At 37.1% G+C, this 24508-nt stretch overlaps 2 protein-coding genes across 5 annotated transcripts in view; one reads left to right on the top strand and one right to left on the bottom strand.

The window, feature by feature from the left end:
- The window catches only part of LOC114243704 (pseudouridylate synthase RPUSD2), a 469381-nt gene that overhangs the window by 101037 nt on the left and 343836 nt on the right, over window positions 1-24508 (top strand). The gene's annotated exons all lie outside the window — the stretch shown is intronic.
- On the bottom strand, window positions 12005-19233 carry ICE (protein). 2 transcript variants are annotated; one of them, XM_028182605.2, is made up of 7 exons: window positions 18865-19233; window positions 17532-17672; window positions 16747-16883; window positions 15280-15452; window positions 13772-13889; window positions 13492-13575; window positions 12005-12618 (listed from the first exon to the last, which is right to left on the bottom strand). In XM_028182605.2, the coding sequence occupies exons 1-7, from the start codon at window positions 18918-18920 to the stop codon at window positions 12389-12391; spliced, it is 939 nt and encodes a 312-aa protein (XP_028038406.2). In that variant the 5' UTR covers window positions 18921-19233; the 3' UTR covers window positions 12005-12388. The 2 variants fall into 2 exon arrangements, with proteins under 2 accessions (XP_028038406.2, XP_089596578.1); XM_089740452.1 differs by lacking the exon at window positions 13492-13575 and having other exon boundaries at window positions 18865-19227.

Here is a 24508-nt window from a genome sequence, read left to right as displayed (position 1 = left end):
CCTACCTCATCCGGGTTCTGACCTCGGAGGGGATCGGACGTCGGGTGTAAGAGTGCAGGGGAGTCGTTTAGTGGGTGGGCCCTAAAATCCTTGGGCCCGCGGTCTGCTCACAACACCATGCAGATCGTTGAGTCTCACATACCCCGCGCGCCCCTTTTGCGCGGGGACCTCGTAGGAGGTTCGGCCCTCTACCCGAAAAAAAAAAAAGGCTCCACAGATATGGCAAAAGAACTGATCCCTGTTGAGCTTTTGAGAGCTCGCGGTGACCAAGCTTTAACGTAATCGTAAAAGCAAAAAAATAGATGGAAACCTCTTTTTTGTAACTTAAGAAGTAGCAGAGCAACAATACATTATCAAATGTAGTGAATATATCAAGAAAATACCAAAATACTTTAGGGCTGAAAATTGTACCATTTTATTGTTAATTTTCCATTTTTACAAGCAATAATACAATAATACACTCCGTTATGATGGTAATAAAGTTATAGATCTGTATGATTTCGGATTATCGGCAGGCTTGTTGCCGCTTCTGGGAATCAGTTTTATAAAGCCCTTCCGCCACAGGGAAAGTTCCTTTGTGTACGCACCGTTGGTATACGTATTTATATAATTGAACTTCACGAATGCTTCGAAGCTCCTTTTATATTATTATTTTGTTTGAAATTTTATCTTTTGTACCAACAACGCGTTGGTAAGTGGATATAAAATGAATTGCACAAGTTCTCGAAGTTTAAACAGATCTGATATTTGTGTAACTAGAACATTAGATACGCATAACTGAAGCTCTCGGTTGCTATCACTATTAATATTGTCGACATAAATTATAAACTCTATTATTCAATGGGTTCTAACCAAGATTTTTAAGGAGTTCCCTAGATTTCAGTTCAAGCACAAGCTCAAAAAGTTCAGGCCTCATGATCACAGGTAGACAAAACTGCAGACAGTATTTTAGGAGCAGACTACTACTTAATGCTTTTAACCGTGGAAGGGTGAAAGAACTGTTACCCACCACGTGTTAAGTAGTAATCAGAGTACTGCTATCGATTAATTCTAAAAAATATTGAGTCTGGTAAAAGTCAGATTTAGAGGCTTTTCGTTGTCTCCTCAGTATTAGCGATGAAACTTACAATTATTAATTATCCATTCATCGTAAAGTTAGTAAGGTATTACTTAAATAGTCCTCCTGTCAAATTTGGGCGCCGGCTTAATGAAAACGCTGGATACGAGTGTAACTGGTGGATTTTTTTTATCTCGAAACGTCTGAACACTTTTCCTAATTTCCTAAATTCGGTTTATGTCGAGTTTGTCGACTTCCAGACTGCAGTTGTCTGTTAATATTTGGCATTAAATGGAAAGCAAATATAAACGTTATCACACTGTCATGTTACAAAGATCTAAGGATAAGTAATCAAAGCGCGCAACAGCAAGATTTCTCTCCAATTTCCGACAGCAACAATAAATACACGGTATTTTCGTGTAAAACCCCGCGGATCTCCACGTCGATACAACTCCAACTGCGGCTCGGGATACGGTCACGTGCGGTATTGTGTTCGTTTGAAACGTCTGCTGTGTGAGATTCGGAGTTTTCGCTCCTGATTGCATCGCCAGCTGCAATGTTTGAAAAGAACATAGTGACATATTTATGACATAACATTCATCATATTATCATCGGCCTATAGCAGTCCACTGCTAGACACAGGCCTCTCCGTCATCGTTCTCGTCGAACCCGTCGCTTGCGACGAAGAGCTCGACGAGTAAATTACCTCAGAGACACAGCCCACTTAGTTTCTCGCTGGATATTATCAGTGGATCGCGTTTCCGATCCGGCGGTAGATTCTGCGAAGCACAGCTCTTACTAGGGTTCGTGTTAGCAACGTCGTCAGGTTTGAGCTCCGTGAGTTCACCTACTAACTACTACTACTACTACTACTACTACTACTAACTTAAGGTTACGCTGAAAAAGCCTCTCAAGGCTATCAGCTTAGGTAGGAAAAAAAAGGCCTCTCCAATTACTCGCCACTGACCACGATCCTCGGCTTCTCTCATCCATTAAGTACTTATTTCTGAAGACAAAAAATATCAAGGCTCGTGAATGACACATCGTATGCAACTCCCCAGTACAACTTCACGTTAAACAGGACTGAACTAGCGGTCGGCGTGGCTGCAAGGGTCAATCGACATGAGCTTGAAGTTCTCATAGCATTAGAAGATCCGACTTCGCAGGGTGCGGGTTTTGTGACTGCGCTCCGCTTACCGCATTGCACCACGTAGACCATACAAAAAAAAATTAAAACGCTTTTGTGCGCTTTTAATTTAGTTTATCTCATTTCATTTTTCAAAAAATATTTCGCGCCTTTTGCTCGCAATTGTGCTTAGATTGTAGAAGCTACGTAATTTTATCAACCTACTTCATTTTGCTCTTCCTCTCCCGCTTCGCCGCCCTATTCTGGGAAATGGTCTCGCAGAAATCGAGTATCGCTTGTTGGACGCTTGGACTCATCGGTACCAAGCATCGTAGCCACGACGGTCAGCAGCGACAGGTCCGGTCCTATTGTCGCGACAAGGATGCGGCTTTGCGAACGCGGGGCAGTATGCGAGCTTGTGCATGTCCGTGTCCTCTTCGTTCCCACTGCGGTGGTGTAACTCCGGCTTGACTCCCTCCGGAAAACGAGGTGTAAGTAGCGGCCGAAACAGCCGCGTCCTGTGAGTACCTGCGTCGCTCGGAAGGTGGGACGTCTGCCGTCGAAAAGGTGTATGGGATATTGCCCCACTTTAAACCGGGTCGACCGGGCTCGTTCACCCATCTGAGCAATAAAATTGAAAATAGAGAGTACACAAATATAGAAAGAACGGTATAAAATAAAAAGGGAACCAAAGACCCAGTAGGCCGAGAAGCGATAACCCAACGGATTCTACTATAATGCATATTAAAAAAAAGCTAATTAAATTGTAATAGATGTTTTGTAAATTATAACTAAAATATATTTGTGATATCTTCTTATTTTAGTCCCATTAGAAAAGGTGAACAGAAAGAACATGGATACAAAATTTTCCTCATTTTACGAGCGATGATCTACTTAATACTCACACTTGTTCAAGTAGTATTGGATAAGAAATTGAGTGGAAATTAGTAAAGCATATTATTATAATACAAAAAGTATAAGACAAGGAGAGCGTACGTCTCAAAAGACATACAAAGGAGACCTAGTAGTGCTTCAAAAAGTGCTAGATTAAAATGCTGACCTTGTTGTGAATCTATAAAACTAAACAAGTAATTCTTGTGATTTTCAATTAACGATTTCGTCTAAAAGTTAATCAATTATTGACACTGAAAAAGGACTACGGAAAGATGCTAATCTCACTAGGAAGGTAACCCTCGTAAACCGCAAGAACTTTAAGAGCAAAACTTAGTACAAGCCCTTGTATCAAGGGTTGTTATAAATAAATTATGCAACTAATGCTTTAATGGAGTATCCACAAAAGGTTCAAGTAGTTTGATAATGTTCTATATTTTTACAGGTTACTACGAGCTTAAGGATCGCCAGGTTCATAACTCATATCATACGCGAAATACAAACAAAATTAGCTGTAAGGCCGTTTGTCCATTCCAGATCGATAAAAACGAAACGATCGCTAACTTGTAGTCAAAAATCTGCAATAACTTAAGAGGCAATGTGTACCGGATTTTTTAAATTCTGGTATGACGTCTATTTGATGTGTAACAACTTTTGGTGGAAGCGAACTCGTCTCCAACCAGGTCACGGGACGACATTAGTCTCGAATTACGCACGACGCATTTGATGTGTCAGATCTGTCTGCTCATCTCTTGTTAGGGGTAGGACACTGTGGGGAGAACAGATTCATACTGGTACTAAATTCATCGACCTGTGTGAAGTCTTACAGTTTACTATTTCTTAACTGGACATTAACAAAACTTATGTATTCTATTATTTCTAAATCAGATTCTTGTATATCAGGACACAATACACTGAAGCGATCTTTGGATTACTCGTTGAGTTGAATTGTATTGAATGAATGATTTATTTTTTGCCTCACGGTAAGCAAGATAATGTGGAATTAATAATATATTCATTACAGCATTCAACAAATTAAGAGGTAAATGAAGTTGACGAGTCGATCTAATATGACCCATGTCGGGAGATATGGTAGAAAACCTGACTAAGAGATGTATTTGCATTTTAAAACTCGTAATTATAGTAGCTGGTAACAAAGGTATTCACTGGTGAAAGAACGTATTATGAGTCCACGTGGGTACGTACCACCACCCTGCCTATTTCTGTCATGAAGCAGTTATTCGTTTCGGTTTGAAGGGTGGGGCAGCCGTTGTACTGTAAAAACTGAGACCTTAGAACTCATATCTCAAAGTAGGTGGCGACATTTACTTTGTAGATGTCTATGGGCTCCGGTAACCACTTAACATCGGGTGGGTAGTGAGCTCGTCCACCGACTAAGAAAAAAAAGAGAGAGAAAGAAAATTACCAAAACCTTTCAACTAATATGGTCAATTGATGATCAACATTAGATGCAATTGAACTAAATCATGGACCAATGTAAATATTTTGACTAAATCGCTATTCTCCTTTCTACGTCTATGACCTGAAGGCTGGTAGTTATTACACTATCGCTATAAACATCAGCCCAAAGCAGGCACTCTGAATGCATCATTTAATCCATCACTCGGTGTGCCATCTCTGTAATTTTTGTCAGGCAAACCTGAACCTAATAGTTGTAGTCTTACAAACCTTATTTGTGGGTCACGGAGCGTCTTCCTTGAGGAAAAAAGAATTTTTAGCTTAAGCTCCAAGGTCATTAAGATTTGTTCGCGTCAAATGTGCAACTAATTTATCTGACAGATAACTCGAGTGATAAATTATATCATTTTAAACTAACGAGAATTTTTGAATTAAATATATCAAAGCATAAATATACAATGTATACAGCGGAGGGAGGATAACTAGTGAAATTTATTTGAATGTTGAGGTGATATTTGGAACTGGAAGGTCATTTGTTAAATGTAAAACTTGAGCTACCCAAAACTAACTTTTAGTGACATTTCAAAACATCACTTGTACTGACTGCTCTTAGTTTTAGCATAAATACGACCGTCCGACGGCAGACAATGGACGATAGTCAAGTGCGAACAGCCATATTGATCGGACCTCGTGAATATTATAAAAGGCAAATAAAGTTGCAAGAGTTTTGTACATACCCGATCCTGTAGACCGAATGGTAAACAGTCGAAGTCGCCCAAAACACGTCATTACGGATCCTCCCGATCCATTAACAGTGCTTTTAGGTACCACAAGCACCGGTCACCGTCCTCGTCGAACCCGTCGCTTGCGACGAAGGGCTCGACGAGCGAATCAACCCACAGACACAGCCCACTGAGTTTCTCGCCGGATCTTCTCAGTAGCTTGCGTTTCCGATCCTGTGGTAGATTCTGCGAAGCACTGCTCTTATTAGTCCCAGTGTTAGCATCACTCTGGTTTGAGCCCCGTGAGCTCACCTACATGCTAGGGCGAAGCTGAAATAGCCTCTCAAGGCTATCAGCACAGGTAGAAGAGATTAAAAAAATCGTTTTTTGGCTTGGATAGAACACTTTCAAGTCTACGACCATCGCGTAAATTTCAGTTTTCACATTCCAATGCTTTTGTGCTCCCATAATCAATTAATACGAATCGAGTTGTTGGCTTCACTACACGTGTTAGTCATTAAAAGAAAAATTAATTTGGTCATAACAGTCTGAAATTATTGTTCGCTTTCGGTTGGCAAAGCCTGCTTATTTATTTTCAGAGATATGTATCCTAAAATTTAAAAACTAAAAAGTACATATTTTTATACACATTAATAGGTACATAATTGAGATCATTAAAATACGAATTGCCGATAAATTTACCATCATACGCAATACGCGAAACAGGGTCATAATTATTGTTATTGCCATTTTCAAGTACAAAGGCTTCTGTTTAAAATTATATTGCTCTCGCGAGTCTAGCTCGCTTTAGCGGTTTAATTGGATTGTTGTATCCGACATACGGCGTATGTAAATTGTCTGTGACATTTGCAAACTCTGAATTAAGCACGTAAATCAATAACGAAAATGTAAAATTAAAAATAAATTTCAATAAATTTGAGTAGTTATAGGTAGGCAGCGGCTTGACTCTGCCCCTGGCATTGCTGAAGTCCATGGGCGACGGTAACCACTCACCATGAGGTGGGCCGTGCGCTCGTCTGCCTACAAGGACAAAAAAAAATTTTTTTTTATTAAAGATAGTGTAAGAAAAAATGATTTTATTGTAAAAAAACCGTGGGGTGCTTTTTAGGATATTATCAAAATAACCCTTCTACTCATATCTGTTCATAAAATATTTATAACTACTGATACCATGCACCCCACGCTTTTTTTACAATAAAATCATTTATTCTTACACTATATTTAATTCAAATTTATTAAAATTAATTTTCAATTTTTTAGTTTGGTTTTTCTATAAAAGCGTTTTTGTTAGTTTTTTAAACTATTATTTATTTTTCATTTTTTAGTTGTATTTCAATTTTTTCATTTTTTTTTTTTAAATATTGATTTGTCATCGGTCCTTAATCAGTATACCAAATTTCGATTTAATCCGACGTTTTGAAGGGGTCAAAATCATGTTCAAAGATTCCATTACAAACATACATACGTCTGAAGCTAATAAAAGCGTATTAATACAATGGACTAATGGATTTGGTATATATAATTAATTACAATACATTTCTTGAGATTCTGTTAGAGAAGTTTTAATTGCGTATTCAAACTACGAACAAGTGCTTTGCGATAGCAATAGGTAGCCTTCTGATACCTGTACTTCTGACTGATGTCAGAATTTCTGGCTTGGTAACCAAATTGGTCCAGAATACCATTCAACGCTAAGAATTATAATGTAAATCATAATAATATTCGTGTTCAGTAATGATCAACACTGAAACAAATATGGGTTACAGAGCTGGCGCGTCTAGCCGATTTAATTTTAATTAAGAAATTTGAGATCTTCACTATTATCTTGACCAAACCAAATCATGTATAAACCTTTGTATTCCTTCCTCAGTACATCGATGTATCTATGTTGTAAACAATTCTGATGTATTGTTGTTTTGTAGTCTAGTGTGCTATGAAACTAGGATCATATAATATAAGATTTAAAAAAAAACCACTGATGGTTTTTAAACTGTGTAACTACGACTCCTTGTGTCGAAAATAAAATTTACAAGACTATTAATATCTTATCTTTTGAATGAATTTTCGTACACCCTTAGCTCAAGCACTAGTAGTAGCGTTGCAAAGAGAATCCTTTATCTCGGATACTATCTAAACAATTTGGTATATTTGATTGTTATTTGATTTGAATCATCTTTGTAGGCAGATTGTCATACAGCCCACTTAATGTTGAGTATTCACCGTCGCTCAATGACCTCAGTAGTACCAGGAGCACAGCCTTAGCTACATAATTTCTTCGGTATCATTTTATCCTTGCACAAGATTGTAGTGGTGGTAGGACCTCATGTGAGTCCGCACGGGTAGGTACCACCACCACCCCGCCTATTTCTGCCGTGAAGCAGTTATGCGTTTCGGCTTGAAGTGTGGGGCAACCGTTGTAACTATACTGAGACCTTAGAACTTATATCACAAGGCGGGTGGCGCATTTGCGTTATAAATGTCTATGGGCTTCAGTAACCACTTAACACCAGGTGGGCTGTGAGCTCGTCCCCCATCTAAGCAATAAAAAAAAATCGCATTAGACATAGATACATAGAGACATAGATAGATATAAAAACAAATTTTCTTAGACTAAATATAGTGTCACTACTTTTTCTAATACTGACCGTTGACTTTCAAAGCGTTCTTTTGGCCTTTTCGAAACTGACGTTTTTGCTGAGAATGAAAATCGAATTTCGAGATCTAGGTACAATGTTAAACAAAGTCTGTTTTCAATTTCTCCTGGCAAACCTAGAAAGATGATGGAAAACTTGAAACAAATGATATACTTACCTACGATTATTTATAAAACAAAGGTTTTCCAAAAATAATCCCGCCAAAGACCATTATAACGTCGTAAATGTCGTTCTATTGTATTTTGTCGTCGCCATTATACCACATTCCTCTAAAATCACTCGAATAAATTGTCAGTGCTTTTATTGATAAAACTATGTTCAATAATAAATTAATCAAAGAGTCCGTGACGTTTTTACAACTACGCCCTATATTCGAGATTCCTTTGGCAAACACAATGGAACTAATAAAAAGTTTACGCAACTTGTTAGTCTCGTCTGATATTTTGACGTTTGTCATCTCTGACAGTGTCTGACATTAGATAATGGAAGAAAAATGCTCATAAAATATTTATACGTAGCTCGCGACTTATTTGTTCAGGATGTTTTTAACATAAAAGTAAATAAATATTGGTACATAAAGATATAAATTAGCAAATGTAAATTAATATTTTAGAATTTTAGGTTTGTTGTTTTCATTTTACTTCTATTTTCAAGAACATAATATCGTTAATATTTTTTTATAATAAGATCAACAACATACGATTAGTAGGTTTTTCAACAACATGCTTCGGACATTGAACTATAAGCACAGTTATAGATAGATTAATAACACATTAAAAATGAAGGGAATCATTTCTATAGCTAATTGTCAGCCTTTGCTGAATTGTATAAAATCGGATGATTAATATAACTCGACGTTTTTATGTTTTAATTTACGATCCAGACAGCACCGTAATATGAAACAAGATGACACGGCGATGTCAAAAAGGGCAGTTGCCAAATGAAGATTTAAAAGTAAAGTTTGTATATTTTGTACGGAAGATGAGAAAAAAGGTGAAAAGAACTGTTTCGTTTTGATTTAGTATTCCGTTGCTACATCAATAGATGTATTTAACAGTCTGGTTCCCGTAGAATGGCAATTAAAATGCGTGCCATTATAATTAATTTGTCTCTTAATAGTCTTCGAAGTCAGCGCTCAGGGGAGTCAATGAACAAATTTCTTTTTTTTTTTTTATTGCTTAGAAGAGTGGACGAGCTCACAGCCCACCTGGTGTTAAGTGGTTACTGGAGCCCATAGACATCTACAACGTAAATGCGCCACCCACCTTGAGATATAAGTTTTAAGGTCTCAATTATAGTTACAACGGCTGCCCCACCCTTCAAACCGAAACGCATTACTGCTTCACGGCAGAAATAGGCAGGGTGGTGGTACCTACCCGTGCAGACTCACAAGAAGTCCTACCACCAGTAAACAAGAGGTCCTACCACCAGTAAATATATATTTTTTAAATTAAGTGTTACTGGTGGCCCGGAGTCCTTTCCAGTTTCACGAGGACAGGTGGGCAAGCAAAAGCTCAGCCAGAAGCGAAGTCCCGAAGCCAGGGATTTTTCTATTAAGCATTCCTAAAAAATATATGTATGTGAATATTTCGGACAAGCGCCACCCAGGTTACGGACGTTTCCGAAACGGATACGGAAAATGAAAATAAATTGTCGCAAGGCTTTTCACGATATATTATTCATAGGAATAGGCCGTTAAGATTCGACAAAAGGGCCGATGGATGTCACGCCGCGTCCGAGGTTTTCCCGCACGTCCTTCCCTCTCCGATCTGGATTTATGTCCGGTTTGTCGGTAACCGCAACTTACCATGTTGAATTTTTGACGCGCTTGCTCTGTTTAGAATACAAAAAAAAAAAAACCTCGTTGCTCTCTAAAATATTGTTTATTGCTTTGTGGGGCAGACAGTTTCCTCATTGGAGTACGGTTAGTGAATGCGCTATCACTATAGTGATTTCCGATTCCTTGAACCTAAGTAAGTTTAAGTCTCGATCCATGGTATACCTGCTATGTAAGTCGACGTACAACAACGACTTTAAAACAGCATTACAAGCAAGAGCTGTCAGCCCCATTGGTATTTAAAAAATCTGTCGCGTTATGGCGATGGCGTTTGGTGAAAAAGCAACCGAGGGTCGTTTAGTTGGTTTGACTTCAAAGTACACTCCGCGTTCTTAACTCGTGGGGCGATCAAGGATTTTTTGCATAGATGTCGAAAAATCACATCGATGTTGAAGTCGTCGTGGTCTAAAGGATAAGATGTCCGGTGCATTCGTATCTAACGATATACCGGTGTTCGAATCCCGCAGGCAGGTGCCAATTTTTGTAATGAAATACGTACTTAACAAATGTTCACGATTGACTTCCACGGTGAAGGAATAACATCTTGTAATAATATTCAGACCCGCAAAATTATAATTTGCATAATTACTGGTGCAGGACTTCTTGTGGGTCCGCGCGGGTAGGTACCACCGCCCCGCCTATTTCTACCGTGAAACAGTAATGGGTTTCGGTCTGAAGGGTAGGGCAGCCGTTATAACTATACTGAGATCTTAGAACTTATATCTCAAGGTGGGTGACGCATTTACGTTGTGGATGTCTATGGGCTCTAGTAACCACTTAACACCAGGTGGGCTGTGAGCTCGTTCGCCCACCTAAGCAATAAAAAAAAATTACCAAACCAGTATAAAAATACTATTTGCATAATTTCAAATTGTGGGCGTATTGTAACGTTACTACCTATTTACTGGTGGCCTTGAGGGTCTATTCTGGTTTCATCGAACTGGAGATTGTAAAGATGCAAATAAACATACCATACGTATTTCTGCGCTTGAACTACTCATTATATTATATCATTCACATTGACATTGTGATGCTTGTGATCTCGTTTAACCACTTAACGTCAGATGGGCCGTGAGCTTGGGTGAATACCCATCTACGCAATAAAAATATATTAAAGCATTAAAAAAATTAAGACAGCAATATTCATTTACACGTCTGTGATTCAATTATCTTTGAAAAATATTTCATCAAACTCGTTGACAAAAAACAAGACAAAGACTGCAAAGTATTTTCTTATTATTTCAATACTAAGCTCATATATTACCGCTGGGAGCTCATAGCATTAGGCTTTTGAGTATAAAACAAAAGTGACATTAATCAACCAACAACATAATGTCTCGGAATCAGTTATTCTAGAAACTTCTCACTCGACCCGTAATGTGTAACCCGTCGAAACTATAAGCAAGTGAGAATGGCATCGAACCAAAGAGGTAAGTATACGCCTGAATTTGGCCGAAATAAGCCTCCCTCTGAGCCTTTAATGGACCCTTCGATTGCTTACGAAGAAATATTGCTTGGAGTTTTATATTTTGTTTCTCGTAACTTTGCTGTTTGTTTTTTTTTTTGTGGTGTAATTTTCTTGGCACATTTAAAGATTAGGTTATTTAATATTCTTTCATATAACTGTATTTCGACAGACAGACCACCTTCTTTAATTAGTTTCGAGAAATATGAGGTCATAGGTAATAAGGCCAAAGATTTAATTGTCTTCTAATAAGTCGCTGTTTATTGCCCACGACTCTTTTAAGCCTCGTTTGGAGACGATAGGGTAGTTCGTTAAATTTTGGAATAGTATTTAGCATAGCATTTGGCATGTTCTCTCCAAACGCAATGCTAATGAGCGTAGAGGTTTTGAGCAATAATACTCAGATGAGACAGGCCGGTGCAGAAGGTGAGGATGAGATCATTTCAAAGACTATTTCAGAGTATTCCCCTTAGAACATACGATACAAATCATAGAAAGAATGAAAATCCTTCCGTTGACTCAGAGCTTCTAAGCGAACCGATTCCCTCTGGAAGGAATCAGGTGCTTATGTTGACAAAAGGGTGAGAGTTAAGTTACATTTTTTTTCTTTTGTCCCGGTAGGCAAAAGAGTATACAGCACACCTGATGGTGAGCTATTACCGACGTTTATCGACGTCAGCGATGCCAGGAGCAAAGCTAAGTCACTGCCTACATTCACACGGATGATATCACAAAAACAAAAGCAATACTTGAATTATTTTTTCCAAATTTAAATTGGAGATGCCTAGAAGGACAAATAATAGAATAATGTACACATGATGAACTTTTATTTAATACAGTATATTGTATTATATCAAAATGAACAGGTAACACTTTGTAAATCACTAAAAATAATGATTACAAAACATGTAGAATGCCCTTTTCAAACAGAACTCTTTTCAAATCTCGGTGAAGAAGGACATGTCACTTATATTATAAATACAATCTTTGGCCACATATAACATTATGCGAACCAAAAAAGTTAAAATGATTAGATTACTACTACGAAATAGTGGCTTAAAATGTAAATTAACAACGTTTGAAAAAATATTGGCATTAAAAACTAATAAATGCACCTCAGACTTATCCGTTTCCACTGGATATATTTCGATAGAACAATTCGTTTAAGAAAATTATAGGAATAATCACGAGACCACCTACTTTTCAAACATAAATAACTTAGTTAAAGTAAACCTAGTTTCGGTCATCTGCTTTTTATTGTTGGTCTCCTGACATTTGGGCGTGTACGTACTCTTCGCATATGCAATGCTTTTATTCACCATCGTGATCATATGCAGTAGATCGATTTCCTTGTGATTCTTTCTAATCATCTCGCACAGTGTCTGGATTAGCCACGATCCTCTTGAATCGCGATAGGAAAGATAACCTGAAACAGACATACTTAATATTAGATCTCAATGTGGAATGTTTATCGTGTTCCTTTCCTGTAAGCATTAGGAACCCGCAGTGGTAGGCCGCAATTCGAAAGTATCCCATCCATTCTTGTCATTTCATGATATAAGGCTCTAGGACATCTTTGCATTAGATGGACCGAACAACTTTCCCCCGGATCTTAAGTACTTTATTTACTTTGTGTTTTCAATGAAGCGCGATAACTTCACGATACAAATATTATGAAAAGAGTAAAAAAAGACTCTTAGCACGTGTATTTCATGACAGGTAAACTCTGCATTCTCAGCAATACGGCCGTCTGGTGTAGTGGTAAGTGACATGGTCATTACACAAGGGGGTCGCGGGTTCTAATCCCGCCAAGGGAAGATATTTGTATGATAAATATAAATGTCTTATCCAGGGTTATGGATGTATATTAAAACATATGTATGTGTATAATAAAAATCTTACATTTATATCCGTTATCTGGTACCTGTAACACAAGTTCTTTACGAACTTATCACGGGACCAGTTAACGTGGCGTGATTGTTTAAAAAAAAAAGCTAACATTAAATAAATTTAGTATTAAAATTTGGATATTGGAGTGCATAAATCGTGGACATGACGATTATTATCACCTACCGTGAGACACGAGGACAGATTCCCAATAATAAGTCCCTAATGCATTATACAATGGCTGTCGCACGCTTCAAAGTGGAACCAACGAGTGATTCGAGCTCAAATAGACAGGAAATTATACCTACCCGCACGGGATAACAATAAAGGAAGTAATGCGATTACTAGTAGTAATTAAATCAGTTAAAAAGTAATGAGCAAATTAAATAAAAAATGTTTTTGCTGGTCACACCTCTTCTTTTTCTGGATTTTTTAAATGAAAATACAGCAATTAATCTCGAAATTGTACTAAGCACTGGAACACGAGTCACAAGTTCTGTGAAAATAAAAAAGTATGATCAGCAAATTAAAAAGAGGATTATGTGAAATTTTATTTACTAAAATTAAATACTTATTCGGGTGCATGATAAAAAAAGGACTTTGGGAATGCATCAATGAGTTACAAAATCAAATTATGACAAATTACAATTAAGTATGTTGCATATGTCGATAGAAAAATAGTTCGAAAGTACCGTCAACAGAAGAATGTAAGAAGAGGAAGTCCGAATGCGTTGGAAGGCGTAAGACGCCCCTGCTTTCACCATCCAGCACCACTGTTCTGCCCTCATCCATAAAGGGACCACGGCATGCCTAGAAAATGCCCGAAGTATTACCATAAAAATATACAATTAATTATTAACAGGTAGACAGGTGTACAAAAACTTTGGTACCAAGGTGAATTCGCGTCATTTCATGCTTTGTTCTTCTACCCCCAAATATGGGGGGTTTCGAAGAAAGTATAATTATCGTTTCGGATTGAAAGGCGGTATTTATTCTACGAAGGACTAATAAGAGCTTAATACGAATAAGCTACAGAGCTTGCTCGCCCCTCTTATTCTGTCATGGTAAATTAAATAAGTGACTGAAAACTGTGCATGTACCCTATAGAAGAAAATTTCCGGTGTATTGAACGATATGAGTGTGCTGAGGTTACCACTCATCTTTTTTTCCCTAACACGTGTTCACGAACCGAAGATTAACCAATGACATTGATTAATAAAAATTATATAAAAAATGTTGTTGGTAGGATGTACTACTAGGAGGTTCAAAAAGTAGTGAGAATGAGTAGTGAGAGTGAGTCTCTCTACACACCGAGTCCAGTGTTTTTCTTGCGTCCTTAACTTTTTTAAACAGAGTTATTTAATAACGGCTCGCACTTCGTTTTTCTCCATTTTCGAGAACACGTTCCGACACGAAGCTAACAAATGACTACATTCAGAAAAAAACGAAAGAGAATCGAAGATTTTTTTCTTTATTAATAAATATTACAAATATGTATCTGAGCTATGCCTGCCAGTATTTTTTTTCTTACCAAGGAGTATGTCGTTCTCACTACTTTTTGATCCCTCCTAGTATACTATTGTAGGTTGGTATCTATCTGTGCGGGACAGTACATCCTATCTATTTATCCTTAATATTTACACAGCACTGTAACTATACGTTAATAATATATACGTATTTATGTATGTATATATAAATGTATGTAGGCACATATGTATAAATAATATATATGGGATGTATTAAATTTATTGCTTATATGGGTGGACGAGCTCATAGCCCACCTGGTGTTCAGTGGTTACTAGAGTCCAAAGACATCTACAACGTAAATGCGACACCCACCTTGAGACATAAGTTCTTAGGTCTAAGTTACAATGGCTGCCCACCCTTCAAACCGAAACGCATTACTGCTTCACGGCAGAAATAGGCAGGGTGGTGGTACCTACCCGTGCGAACTCAAGAGGATTACACGATGTTATTCCTTCACCATGGAAGTCAATCCTGAACATCTATTGACTTTTGCTGCGTATAGATAGTACAATATAACTGGGTCTTCGACCTTATGTTTAGTTTTTATAAGTATTTTCAGTATTTAACGATGTCTATATAACAATAAGTGGACCGCGGACAAAACCATCCAATTGAGGCAATAATCATTCTAGCAGTGTCGTGAAACTAATGAACTAATGAAAGCTGATTTTACCTGAATGAAAAAGATCTTAGGCTTGCCGACTAGCGTGTGATGAGCATTCTCAATCATATTAGTGAGGTCGCTGATCTTGTATGGTTGGTCGGCAGCGAATACTTCGCCACTATCTCCGTGTGTCAGGATCGTCACAATGACACATGAGGTCTTGCTATGATCGCGCTTGCAAACTAGAACCAAAATAAAAGATTTTCTTTTTGAATTGCAGGTATAGTAATCGACCCCAGCTCGTGGTTGTATGCGAACCACACTAGCACGGTAAGAAGTAGTTTCATTGCTAAAGGTTTTTGGAACGAAGTTCCTTATGGGACGATGCGGAAGGGTACCCTAACTGAGAAAAAACGTCCGTAACGTAAGGTTTTTATTAGTAATGCACACAGTGTACGACTTAACTTTGTAATAACGTACAAAAAATAACATTTTTTATCATTCATTGACCATGATCTCAGAGCGTTTGTTTGCGCAATACACTAACTCTTATGCAAACAACCGTGAATGAAGTGTACCACAATAAGTTCACATGCTACCGAATGACCGTGGGTTGTTGCGAAACCTCCAGTTTTATTTTCTTTATACCTCGAACAGAACTTAAAATTAATATTTTTATAATAGGGAACTTTGCACACACACTACACATCTTTTTTTAAGAAGCACGTTGCGTGGTGTTGCTTAAAATAGCAGCTACCTATCTTCTCGTGGGTATCTTAAAAGGCCACCAGGAACTTCTTGGCGAATAGACAGCAGCGATATCTGTATATTACAACAGAGTACTGAGATCCCTAATCGGTATTCACTGATGATAGGGTCTGTTAAGAGCTTACACGGGTCACTACCACTATCCTGCATATATCTGCTGCGAAGCAGTCATTCATTTTGGTTTGAAGGAGATATAGCCGTTATATTAATTTAATTGGAATGACGACCTGGTGTCTGAAGGTAAGTGACGGCTTTCATATTTTTATGTCTATGGGTTCCGGTAAGCACTTAACACCAGGTGGCTGTGAACTCGTTCCCCCATTCACGTAATACACAAATAAATAAACCAACTCTTTAAGAACCATGTAACTACAATCTTATTTATTTATTGCATAGATGGGTGGACGATCTCACAGCCCATCTAGTTTTAAGTGGTTACCCATAGACATCTACGATGTAAATGCCGCCACCCTCCTTGAGATATTGAAATATGAGTTCTGACGTCTCAGTGTACATATAAGCAATAAACTGAATTGGTATTTCATGAGCTTTCGAGATTCTGAACGCTGTGTCTAGATTTTTTTGTTTATTGCTTAGGTGGGTGGTCGACGTCACAGCCCACCTGATGTTAAGTGGTTACTGGAGCCCATAGACATCTACGACGTAAATGCGCCACTCACCTTAAAACACCTAGATACACATTTTATTACATTTAACAGTGAAGCCTATGGGCCAATTACGTTTGATATAAACCAATAAGTTACTCACATTCAGCAACTCTATTTAAAATATCTTCATAGATAAGATCGGTGTAAGTTGTAACATTGTAAGATAGACCTTCGAATAAATCCTTTAAACTTTTAACATCTTCAAATGTACCGTTCCTTGTCGAGGGCTGTTTATATCTGCGAATTTAAATAATCAAAATATGTAGTTACAAACAACATAATGGAAGACTATTTAAACATTACTTATGTCATGACAAAAATCAAACTAGCATTATGTTCGAAATGAGCGCAAATATAAAAAAAAAACAAGTCGATATTGTTTCGCGTATTAAGTTTTCTATTTCTCAGTGAATCTCGTGAGAACTGAAAGGGGATATTCATAAATAGTATACGTAAGTTTAGTCAAAATTTGTGTGATATTCATTTTGCATTTACAAGATACAAGTAATGAACAACTTAACCATACCATTGAGTGTAAGAAGAAAGGAAGAAAAACTTTACCAGGTATATAAATGATTTAGTAATCTGTATATATAAAAATGAATTGCTGTTCGTTAGTCTCGCTAAAACTCGAGAACGGCTGGACCGGTATGGCTAATTTTGGTCTTGAATTATTTGTGGTAGTCCAGAGAAGGTTTAAAAGGTAGATAAATATGAAAATGCCCGGAATTAAATAAAAATAACAATTTTGTTTTTCCCGTCGAACGGATTCCTTTTGTTTGTTTTACGTTTATTTAATACAAAAGTTTAGGTCTTTTGTTTATCGATTGAGGCACTACGAAGTCTGCCGGGTCGCTATGCTTAATAAAAGTTTCTCAAACTTACTGAAAGTATTTGGTTTTCTTGAAGGTGTAATGATTGAAGATAATCAAGTATTTATCTCCGGACATATTGTAATACATTGATTCCGGGTCAAAACTCACTGTCGGTTGCGTCTCTTCTGAGTTATCCATGACTTCTTTATTGCTGAAACAAAAGAAAATAACGTCAGGGTACTAGCATCATAGATATGAATATTTAGAACGTATTACTGTTTTTTTTTTTTTTTATTGCTTAGATGTGTGGACGAGCTCACAGCCCACCTAGTGTTAAGTGGTTACTGGAGCCCATAGACATCTACAACGTAAATGCGCCACCCACCTTGAGATATAAGTTGTAAGGTCTCAGTATAGTTACAACGGCTGCCCCACCCTTCAAACCGAAACGCATTACTGCTTCACGGCAGAAATAGACAGGGCGGTGGTACCTACCCGTGCGGACTCACAAGAGGTCCTACCACCAGTAATTACGCAAATTATAATTTTGCGGGTTTTTATTTTTATTGCACGATGTTATTCCTTCACCGTGGAAGTCAATGGTGAACATTTGTTGAGTACGTATTTCATTAGAAAAATTGGTACCCGCCTGCGGGATTCGAACACCGTTGCATCGCTATATACGAATGCACCGGACGTCTTATCCTTTAGGCCACGACGACTTAAAACTGTTTGCAGGAGGTTGAATATCTGTACCTTACTAACGGTCAATAACCAGAATAGAAAATGGTGAAAATAAACTTGCTACATTATTATCTTGAACACATCTTGTCATCGAAGATTTGCGAGCTTACGTTAGAATCAATGACAAGATTATCGATGTCGTCAATCCGGTCTCTACTATTAACCCTTTGACTGACATGTAGGTCACCGGTGTCCTACGCGGCGCATTCAAGTAATTATATCGATTTCTGTTACTAAGACGCCCGAATATGTAGTAGAATCTAAGAAAGACGAATCCGAAGATACTGAGAATGAATTGTATTTCTAAGTGACCTAAAATACTAATACCTACATTAAAAACAATAGAAGGCAAAGTTAGGCAATCCAGGCGCCGGTTACGTGTTAAGGAGTATAAACCTGAATTTTAATAAAACATAATCATATTACCACTATATACATAGAACCACTCCAGATTATGATTGCATGCGGCAATAATTCTTATGCAATTTGCCTGCAGAAACAATAGTTGAACATGATAAATGTAGAAAAAAAAAAACTGGGAAAGAATAACATACTACTAAATATATTGTCCTTGTATACGTTGTTATCAGTAACAGCGGTCAACAACAACACGCCATATTGAAAATATTAGTTTAAAAATAAAACAAATACAAACTAACCTCGAATTTGACGGGTTCGCGTTGAAAATTTTGAAATCGTTTGAAGTCTCCTCCATTTTAAATGTTCAAATACAACGGCTTAACTAGGATTGTCGATAATGAAGCTATCCACAAAATTTTCAATTTCGCATTAAAAGTTTCTTGTTGACAAGCAGGCGTACTTCACTCTTAGAAATCACAATACGAATTCACTCAATCGTACTGAAAATATTATTGCAATATAGTTGCTATTAACACAATTAACAAATTATAAGTTACAATTGAAGCTACAATGTAAATCAAATACAAATTATTATTTCTGCACGTGACTGTTATTACGATGTTCCCGTTACGAATGACTCAAAGTTTTTAGGCAACTCGTATTTATGTCTGGATTCAAGCGCCTATGTTTCGCAACCCGCTAAATCTCTTACGTATGTATTATCGATTTTGATAAGCCGTTATCGCTTATGCATGTGTGGGTGTTACTGTAAAAGATAATGCTATAAACACTTAATGTTTTTTTTTGTTTTTTCATGTTTTATGTAATTTTAAATTCAAAATAAATAGATTTTATTTTTTTATTTATCAGTATACATACATTATTTTATGTAAGGAATTCACTGACAAAATATATTTGCCATTGGTATGTATAGCTGTAAGTTGATATCATAAAATTATTGAATCGGCAAATACAATATGTATATAGAACTTCCAAGAATTAGGAGTAATAATTAAGTAATATATCAAGCATATGAAGGAAAGGAAGGGAAGTTTAAAAATAACACACGTGACCATTTAGCAAAGTAGTAATAAACACGAGTAATAAATAGGTTTATCATTGGGAAGAATGAAAGAAAAGTCACCGGAGGAGTGTCAAATGAAGAATTTTGATGGGTAATATGGATAGGGATATGGATAAACGTATAAGATATATTTACAAAAGCTATGATTATTATGAGGGTCTATAATGGGATAAATCCAGGTACATGTATTAATCTTCTAATCTTTAAATGTGATAGGAATGTAGTCAAAGTTTCAACTGTATTACGAGTATGTAAGTCTCACGCTGCGAACCGAAGTAACTGATCGGTTTTGTGGCAGGATAATTGCACTTTTTTTTTATTGCTTAGATGGGTGGACGAGCTCACAGCCCACCTGTTGTTAAGTGGTTACTGGAGCCCATGGACATCCACAACGTAAATGCGCCACCCACCTTGAGATATAAGTTCTAAGATCTCAGTATAGTTACAACGGCTACTCTACCCTTCAGACTGAAACGCATTACTGCTTTACGGCAGAAATAGGCAGGGCGGTGGTACCTACCCGCGCGGACTCACAAGAGGTCCTACCACCAGTACACTACTTACACGTACATACTCATAAAAGTCATTACCAAAAACAAGATTTTTTTACGGAATTTACTCTATTCAATTAAAATTCACAAATAAACGACGCCAAAGCAGACGAAAGAGCGTTTGATAACAACGAAGAACTCCTAAAAGGTACTGTATGACGAAACATCAAAAAAAGGTGCTCTTTAGAAAAATATACGGACGACCAAAAGGGTGGGATGACTATTGAACAAGTATCAAACATTAAACAAGTTAATCTTTATTCGAAATTTTCATAATTATAAAATAAATATGAAATGACGCTTTGAAAATGCTTTTGCAATTGCGTAATAAATTGGCAGTAATATTAATATTCGTCATTGCATAATTGTACTTCGTTGTGTAATATTTTGTTGCATCATCCCGCTGCTAACACATGTGATGCAAATATTTTATTTCAGACAGTAATACGTTTTTTCTTTCAATTTGTTAGCGAAACTGACATCGGTAGTATCATTGGTAGTATGACATCATAGTAGATAATATCAATATTTAAAACTAAATCCGTACCTAAAATGTTTTTTACTTTTTCTCCGATCTTGTCAAGCAATAACGGCAAATGTCTACTGTGCCAAACTCCTAACAAAGATAGCAAAACTTGCAGTGAAACAGCCCCGACTCATGAATCGATCTTTGCCATTATTGCTCCATGATAACCCGAGACCTCATACAGCACGAGAAACCGTTTAACTCTACAGGAACTGCAATTAGAAACTATTCGTCACCCTCCGTGGTCGCTAGACCTTGCTCCAACGGACTACCATTTTTTTTCTGTTAATTGCTTAGTTGGGTGGATGAGCTCACAGCCCGCCTGGTGTTAAGTGGTTACTGGAGCCCATAGATATCTACAATGTAAATGCCGCCACCTACCCTGAGATATAAGTTCTAAGGTCTCAGTATAGCTACAACGGCTGCCACACCCTTCAAACCGAAACGGATTACTGCTTCACTGCAGAAATAAGCAGGATGGTGGTACCTACCCGTGAGGACCCACAAGAAGTCCTACCATCAGTGATTACGCAAATTATAATTATGCGGGTTTGATTTTTATCACACGATGTCATTCCTTCACCGTGGAAGTCAATCGTGAACATTTGTCAAGTACGTATTTCATTAGAAAAATTGGTACCCGCCTGCGGGATTCGAACACCGTTGCATCGCTAGATACGAATGCACCGGACGTCTTATCATTTAGGCCACGACTACTTAAAAAATCACGAACGACTTCCTCGATAAATTAACAATGTAGTATAAATACGCATTATAAATTGACAATAACAGCCTGTATGTATATTTGCGATACGGATAGATTCTCTTCTAAAAAGTATTAATTCAATCCGGTCTCATCTTTTGCAACCTAAACTCAGTGCTATCTATACTAATATTATAAAGAGGAAAGATTTGTTTGTTTGTTTCGAATAGGCTCCGAAACTACTGGACCGATTTGAAAAATTCTTTTTCCATTAGAAGCCGACATTGTCCCTGATGAACATAGGCTACTTTTTTTATTTTTTTTTTGATTTTTATTTTTTGGTTTCATGTGTGTTTTAATGTTTCCGAAGCGAAGCGAGGGCGGGTCGCTAGTAGATTATAATTTTAAACTTTAATACTTTTGCAATAGAAATGATAGCATGAAATAGAAGGCGGTACTGATCCAGACTCTCTAATCAACTAGGAAATATAACTTTTTTGTTTATTAAATACGCCAACAATATAAAGTTTGGTAATAACATTAACCATGTTTCATTAAGTAGTAAAATGCTCCTTGTAATTCTTATGAATTACAAGCGTAAAAAAAATTAATCAGAGATAGATCATAATAAGCTATGAGAAGAAACGTAAATTGATCAAGCGTAATAAAAATATGAAAAACGTGAAAACAGAAAGGCCTCATCTAAACCATCTCAAACGAAATCTGTTGAGAACTGTTGGGAGAAGAATTGTTCAAATGTTTGATATTTAATTTGATAGTATTGCGTCATTGTAAACGATAGCAGCGGAAATATGCAATATGCAAGTATTACACAATTATACAACAGCATAGTTGATTATCATTGTGTAATATTATATTGTTAATATTAAATAAGATCTCAATTGTATTGTAGTAGCAGTGGTCCTATGCTTCAAACTGGATGACTGCTTCGCTACAGAAATAGGCAGTAAGCTACTACCCTTGCAGGATCATAGGACGTCCTATCATTAAGTAATATTTAATTATGAAAATATATTATAAAGCGATAGTGAATGATAAGGCGTGTTGTGAGCGCTATCGTCTGACACCTCAAGTTTCGGTTCCATTTGTAAATGTAATAAATTACATTTTCTCTTTTGTTCTGTTATTGACATTTTTTTGGAAAGGTAACAAAAGCTATTTCCACTTGTTAATAAGGGCACAAAAGCTCGTCAACAGATATTAAGCAAAAATGAAATACTACATTAAAAAAACTAATCATTATATCTATTAAAACATTTCAACATAAATATTTAACTTCTCAAAGTAAAGAGAGATTTTATGTTTATAAGTTCAATAGCTTCCAAGTGCTTTCTATACAACTTTTGCCTTTGGTGGGGCGAACGATGATGTCAATAAATTGAGCGCAAAGATTGAAAGAAAAAAACACGTAAGTAAACACTATGTCAGGTTGATTAAAGATTGCGAACTAATCTGTTGTTTTTATACTATATAATTATTTTGACTCTATGAACATATAGTTGCCCATCTAATATAGTATTTACCTCTTTAGTTTAAGTAGCCAATGCAGAGCCAATAACTAATGTGGTATTGGGTCTGCGGTTCATATTTTATATCAAACTACTAGCTGACCCGGCAGACTTCGTAGTGTCTCAATCGATAAATAAAATACCTAAACTTTTGTATAAAATAAACTTAAAACAAACAAAAGGAATCCGTCTGACGGGGGACACATCAAAGAGAAAACAAAATTGTTATTTTTATTGAATTCCGAGCATTTTCATATTTATCTACCTTTTAAACCTTCTATGAATTTCCACAAATAATTCAAGACCAAAATTAGCCAAATCGGTCCAGCCGTTCTTGAGTTTTAGCGAGACTAACGAACAGCAATTAATTTTTATATATACTTAACTAAGTATGTATACAGATAGTAATCGTAAAGTCTACAAATCCGGAAATTTCATTACCGCGTCTCGTCAATCCTTGAAATTAATTTGGCACACGGATCTACAGCCGGTTTCAGAGATGCACATCAAAGCCACAGTATGCCGGCGCATCGTTTGATTAATTAATGTCGGAACATCTGACTTTCTGATGTGGTCCCTCGGGGTTGGGCTGGATAAAATGCATTAACGGAATGACACGATCAGGTTACGATGTCAGATATCGTGCAATTGAGTGATCCCATGTCGAACTGTCATGGCTGGTTCGTTTAATTTTTGATTGTACACCAAAATATCAGTATAGGTACAACGTATGTTCTGATCTTTAAAAGGCGTTGTATTTGGTGTTATGGCCTATTGTGACTGCATACTGGCAGACACAAACCTCATGCCTATTTCTGAAGCGAAACGTTACACGTTTTAGCTTGAAAACTGCGACGGCCGCTATTTCACTCGATTGAGAATTTGACCTCATGTTTCAAGGTCATGGTATTCGCGCTATGATGTCTAAGAGCTCGGATCGCAATTAAGTTCGTCCAGACCAAAATTAGTCCAAAGTATAACAAAATTATGTTACTCTGTACGATTATCTTAAATTATAATAAGCATTTATATCACTTGTTATTGTTTTATTCAACGAAAAAATAAATAGAACATGTGTGAACGGATGCCGCGCCATCGGTTGCTAGCAGCGAGCCATACCTTTTCCAGTTTCAATTGTTTTATTTTCATGACTACACCGATATTGAGTTCAGGACAGCAGTGTTATTTTACAAAATAAAAGTGGTTACATAAAAAGAGGAAACCTTTTACATTCGAACAGACCCAAGTATTTTATCATGTGCTATGATTAGATGCCGGAGCAGACGAGGTAAGAAGTTTACTGGTGGGAGGACCTCGTGTGAGTCCGCACTGGTAGGTATCACCACCCTGCCTATTTCTGCCGTAAAGCAGTAATGCGTTTCAGTTTGAAGGGTGGGGCAGCCATTATAACTATACTGAGATCTTAGACTAAGGTATAAGTATCTCAGGGTAAGATATAAGTATCTCAGGGTAGGTGGCGGTATTTACATTGTAGATGTCTATGGGCTCCGGTAACCACTTAATACCAGGTAGGCCGTGAGCTCGTCCAC

This window comes from Bombyx mandarina, chromosome 04 (assembly GCF_030267445.1).
Source record: "Bombyx mandarina strain Sakado chromosome 04, ASM3026744v2".
Classification (NCBI taxonomy): domain Eukaryota; kingdom Metazoa; phylum Arthropoda; class Insecta; order Lepidoptera; family Bombycidae; genus Bombyx; species Bombyx mandarina.
This window is presented reverse-complemented; position numbering and strand designations above follow the sequence as displayed.